Source organism: Benincasa hispida, chromosome 10, assembly GCF_009727055.1.
Source record: "Benincasa hispida cultivar B227 chromosome 10, ASM972705v1, whole genome shotgun sequence".
NCBI classification, from domain to species: domain Eukaryota; kingdom Viridiplantae; phylum Streptophyta; class Magnoliopsida; order Cucurbitales; family Cucurbitaceae; genus Benincasa; species Benincasa hispida.
The window spans coordinates 37462494-37468529 of record NC_052358.1 but is presented as its reverse complement, the minus strand read 5'-3'; the positions used below and the strand labels follow the sequence as shown (position 1 = coordinate 37468529).

The following is a 6036-nucleotide window of genomic DNA, read 5'->3' as shown; positions in this document are numbered from 1 at the left end:
AAGACTTTGCGGTTACCGGTAACTCAAATAAATGTTGGTTTGTTGTTTGCGGTAATTAAAATAAACAAATGCGGCGGAGTTTCGAAAAGAGTTGATAATACGGAAAATGCGATGAGTATGTGGTGAACGGGTTGAGATGGGTTTCGGCTAACACTCCCTATGATGCGTTCATGCTATGCGATCATGCAACACACATACAATAGTAAACCATCTCTCGATGCGAATGCTACGGCTTCTAATGCTAAAACATATGCGATATATGCGATTAGTCTATAGGACCTACACATAAGCCTCTATTCTTACCCATGCGGTGACAAGATGACACACACACAAATAAGGCGACCACATAATATCATACCTATCTCTAGGGTGCATGTGATGCAGGTTGACAAACAGAGCTTATCTCTAAGTCCCTATCTCTTGCTTATGCAGATCTAATCTTGCTCTCTCGAGTCTTGATTCTAACCTAGCTCTCTCGAGTCTTTAGGTTCTTTCTTTAGACTCTCTATGCAATGAACGCATGCAACCGCTGAACTTAATGATTTTTGGACACAATCTTACATATTTTATCAATGCAAGCCAGTATTGTTTAAAAACTTAGCACTGTAATAACGTGCATTTCTGCCCGTTAATAGAGTTTCTTGATTAACTCCCAACACCTTCCTTGCATGCGTCAGGCGTTCCTCTCCCGACGGGTTTTTCCAACCAAACTCCCAACGATCCATTCCTCTCCCGACGCATTTTCCGCCCATTCCCAGGGAATTTTGACATCGGGAGAGGTTCGATTTCTTCTAATGGTAATTAAACCATCAACTTTTAAAATGGTAATGGTGTCTTCTTTACTAAACTACATGTTTCAATTTAACATTTATTTTGGAATCACAAACTTTGAAAGTATCTATTTTTGTTTCAATTTTTAATTTTAATTTTATATGTTATTAATACATAATATAGATAGGGTTATTTTCAAATATATTTTAATTAGTAAGTAATTAGAATATACTTAAATTAGTTTATCAATATACTTAATTAAACAATTAGTTAGATAATTGGACTTAGTTTAGTCAGTTTATTTAAACCATTAACTAAAAGATTTAAGAAATATGTCTAGAAAAAGTTGAATCTAAAAGTTTTTTACTTATGAGCTTTTACAAGTTAGTTGAAATTTAGAACTTGTTGATTAGTAAAATAATTTGTTATACCAAAAAAAGGTAGAATCACTATATGTTACATGCTTTATTTCACAACAATAAACTATAATAGGTTATACTATTACAATACATCCTCACGCTTGTTTCCCACAAACTAAATAATTTTCCATTACAAAATAGATTTAATGAACGACCCTTTAGAATTTTTCAATTCGTTCGATGGTTTTGTTTTGATCAAAGCATCAAGTTCTACCACAAATCTCTCCATGGCTGGAGCAGGCAAGGAGAAAGACACCAATGTTCCCAATTCCCCTTTGTTGTTTTTGAAACGATTACAAAAACTTCCCGAACAAGGAAGTTTTGCAATATCTATCATAACAAATCCTCCAAAAAGGGCATTTCCCCATCCAAAATCTATGTTCTCCATCTCAAGTTTTGTTATGTCTGATACAGCGTAGGATCTCACAGAAGTTATCTTAGGTCGTCCTTTGATTACCATAAGTTCTGCCACAGACTTCATGTACTCTTCTGTCACCCCTCCCTTTGCCTTTCTAACCAATTCAACTGCATAACCTAGTGGGTTATGGCAAAGTTTGGCTGCAGTGGTGACTGCTGCTGAAAAAATAGACGTGTTGCCATAGTATCCTAAGGGTATAGAGTTTGATTTTGAACGTAAATTCACAACACAAAATAATCGCATTTCGTCGTTCGGGTCTGGTTGAAGGGCTATGGTACGAGTGCGCCAAAGGCAAGCAGTGATGAGGTCGAAGGAAGAGCACTGACGAATGTGGATGGGTAAGGTTTTACGAATGGTAGAGATCTCAGTGGAGCCAAAGAAAATAGAGCAATGGTCCATGTCGTTCAGGGGAATGGTGGTGTGTTTGGTGTCAATAACTTGGTCATATTCAGGGTGGCGACAAGTGACTGTTGGAGGGTCCCTTGCATTTAAGAAAGCTCTTTGCCACACTGGAAGAATAGACGGAGCAAAGGAACCGCGAGCTATTTCACTTATGGCAGTCAAGAATTGCATTAAACCAAGCACATCACACATTGTATGATTAAAACGAATGGCAAAGATGAAACCACCGCAACTGAGCCGTGTCACCTACATTACATTGATGATCATTGAAACTATTTATCAAACATAAAGCTCTCTTTTTACTCTTCTTGTTAAAAAGAAGAAACAATTTTAAGGTTTTTTTTGGACTAAATAAATCTATAAAATAGTCTCCCAAATATGTTTTTCATAATTTAGAATCAATTTTCATTGCATGAATAAATAATCTAAAAGTATAAAATCGAAACATTAAATTGATTTTGAATTACTAAAAGCTTTTATGGTATTGAAAAGAAGCTTTTATCTCTCCTTCTTTCTTAACCTCGTGGCCTTTATTTGTTGAAAATATATATAGACTAAATTTGGACACTTTTATCAACGTTTAGAGAGCTTTCAGAACATTGAGTTGAGTTATTAAGTGTATAGTTATTTAGTTTAAAGACGTAATTAGTCTTTGGAGTTAAATAATAATTTGTCATGTTGCAAAGTTGTTTAGTCTAGTTTGAATTTAAAAGTCTAAATTTGGGATGGAAAGTTGTTTAATCTTAGACTTTTGAAATGTGTATGTTGACTTTTCTTGTTACTTTTTTGTTATATTTATACCATACAATTAGGATGGTTTTGGCACTTAGTGTTTGGTTGAGTTAAGTAGTACTAATTTTGTGGGTAATTAGTGTTTTCCTTTCTTGTACATTTTAATTTCAAGTTCCCTCAAATTTGATATGATATTCAATATGAATGCAACTAGTTTATTAATTTGATATCTATTGACTATAAAATTTACATCTTTTTTGAACTATTGAGTTAAAGTTTGAAATATGTCCAAATTTAATTTAAGTTAAATATTACATTCTATTCATAATTTGGTTTAAATTTGGAATAGAATTCTAAAATAAAGTTCTAGGAATTGGAATTTTAATAAATTTTTTATTATACTCAAATTGAATAAAGTTCAAAATTTGTCTATCTTATATTTTGTTTTAAATTTTAAAAAATTTGTATATTATATTTGAAACAAAATTCATAATTTGAAAAGATTCCAAATTGGTAAGTTACTTTAAACTTTTTATTTTACTATTTTTAAAAAAATATATATATATAAATATATTTTGGAGTTATTAGTAACATGGGAGGAAAAGGGAGAGAGAGAATAAAATAAAAAGGTTCAATAAATGTGCATAATTACATGCTCTATTGTAAAATATGTGGGCCAAATAATTAATCAACTTAACCTACTTTGAAATAGCGAATATGGAGCTGTGAACTCCAACTCTTTGTTTGATTAAAGGAAATTTGTAGATCTATGATTAAAAAATTAAATTTTAAAGTAATTGTAATGCGTAGATTTTTAGGATAATAATTAGGAAAATTATTTTAAATATTAAAACTATTGAAAATATTTACAAGATAGACTTTTATCAGTGTCTATCAATATACATATAGACACTGATAGAAGTCTATCAGTATCTATCAACGTCTATTATTGATAGTTCTAAAATTTTACCATATTTTATCATATTTTAGTTTTTTTTCTATATTTAAAAACAACCCTAATAATTAAGTGTAAAATAACAATTCTGAAGATTTTCAAATAAAAAAAATCTATAAGTGATAGACTCAATTGCTTATAGATTGTTATTAGTGATATACTTTATCGCTCATAGATTTCTACTGGCAATATAATAATCTATCACAGGTAAACTTCGATCTAAATTTTGCTATATATGCAATACTATGGATTTGATTGCTATATTTACAACTACCCCTCTATTTTATGCCTCCTGGTTCTAAACACCATGTCTAAAATTGATCAGACAGTGTCAAAATAAATCAACATACCTGAATGAGCAACAATGGAGAGTTAACGATCCCATCAGAATTTGGAACATTGTACAAAACATCATCCAAAAATGCATATGGAGGTTGAATGGCATCACCAAATTGTTGTAAAGTAACATTTGCATCAGCTTCAATAAATAAGATACCTTCAGCTGTACATTCAACAAACAATTTCCTTCCAGGGCCTTCCCTTAATCTTCCTGCAAAAGGATAGTAAAATACCAATGTCTCTGAAATTGCCTTCTTTATTACCTTCACTGGATCACTTCCCTCCATGCTTGCATTTTGTGCATAGAAAAATATTAATGGAATTTGAAATCTAAAGCTTTCTTGATCATCGATGTCTGAAAGTTGCTTAAATTCATGGGGTGTAGGTTTTGCTGGAGCAACCAATTCTGGTTCGGATCGTTGTACTTCGAACAAAAAATTATTAATGGATGATATTGCCATTTAGAAAACAGAGATGAGTGAAGAAGAAATAGTAGTGGTTGTTTGAGATAATAAATGAGACTCGTGTTATGATAGAAGGGAAGATGTGCAATATGTGGTATTTAGAAAATCGTTATTAGAGTATATTGCCATTTAGAAACGGATAAATAAATAAAAGAAGAAGAAGAAATAGTAATGGTTGTTTGAGAGAACAGATGAAATTTGAAGTTGAATAGTTGGGAGATAAGATGTTGGATGCGTGGTATTTGAAGAAGAAGATGGTTACACAAAAGTTTGAAGTGGAAAAGTTGTCAATGAGAAAATTAAAGGGAAAAATATTTTTTCCTCATTTAGGTTTTTTCCCCCTTAGTTTCTATTTTATCTTTAAAGTTTCAAATTATTACACTTCGAGTTTAATTTTAATTTTCTTTCTAAGCTTCAAAGAATTAATTTTAAAGATTTTTTCTATTTACTTTCTAGATTTCAACATTTATATTTTTAGTCTTAATTCTGTATTTACTAAATATTCATTTTTGATCCTCTTCCTCGTCCATATAAATATTTATTAATTAATTAAAAAAATAAATTAATGTTCACTAATTTCTATCGCTACTAATATTATTAATTGAAAGATTTTTATATCATAATTATTGTAAAAAACAAATATCAATTTATACCCTTAAACTTTGAGGTTTATATCAATTTAAACCTAAATTTTAGGAGTTGCATCAATTTTAACCTCGAACTTTTGGAATTTTGGAATTGTATCAATTTAAATCCCAAACTGATAATCGTATCAATTTAGACCCCGTATTTTCATAGTTGTATCAATTTAAACCTTGAACATTTATAAATATATCAATTTAAACCCTGAACTTTCGTAAGTATATTTAAATAAAACATAATGAAGGGTTTAAGTTGATACAATTACGAAAGTCCAAGGTTAAATTGATACACTTATAAAAATTTAGAGTCTAAATTGATTTAATTAATAATTTAAGATTTAAATGGATAGCACCCAAAGTTTAGGGATTAAATGGATACAATTATAAATGTAGGATTTAAATTGATACAAAATTGATATTTATATTATTGTAAATTAATTAATATTATTATATCCATTAAAGTTATCAAGTCTGAGAATGTAAGGCTCTCAATATACTTTGACATGCAACCATATCTTATCATGTTTTCTTAAATTATTATTGTTTGTGGTCCGCCGCATTAAATACTTTCCAACCATATCTTATCATTTTTTCTGTCGCTTTTTAGATTTGTTCAAAAATATGCCCACTGCCTTCTGACAACACTTGACCAACACTATTAAAGTGGGTGCCACTTGATTTTAAGTTCTCAAATCCATTTGGTATGAATTTAAGGATAGTATTGATATGATTTTCGTCTAAAAAAATTCGAAAATTCAATCATACACTCGATAGTTGTTCTAAAATAAATCATTTGATTTGTTATCTATGCGAAAAAATTATGTCTGTTTGATGTCTATTGTAAAAGGCAATTTTGGCAAATGTTTAAACTTATTTTTCTCTTTAAATTATAAAT

The 6036-nt window shown here is 30.2% G+C and overlaps 1 protein-coding gene across 1 annotated transcript; it reads right to left on the bottom strand.

The window, feature by feature from the left end:
* Window positions 1–1208: 1208 nt before the first annotated feature.
* Window positions 1209–4790, bottom strand: LOC120088899 (benzyl alcohol O-benzoyltransferase-like). Its single transcript, XM_039046337.1, has 2 exons — window positions 4048–4790; window positions 1209–2256 (listed from the first exon to the last, which is right to left on the bottom strand). The coding sequence occupies exons 1-2, from the start codon at window positions 4495–4497 to the stop codon at window positions 1321–1323; spliced, it is 1386 nt and encodes a 461-aa protein (XP_038902265.1). The 5' UTR covers window positions 4498–4790; the 3' UTR covers window positions 1209–1320.
* Window positions 4791–6036: the final 1246 nt, after the last annotated feature.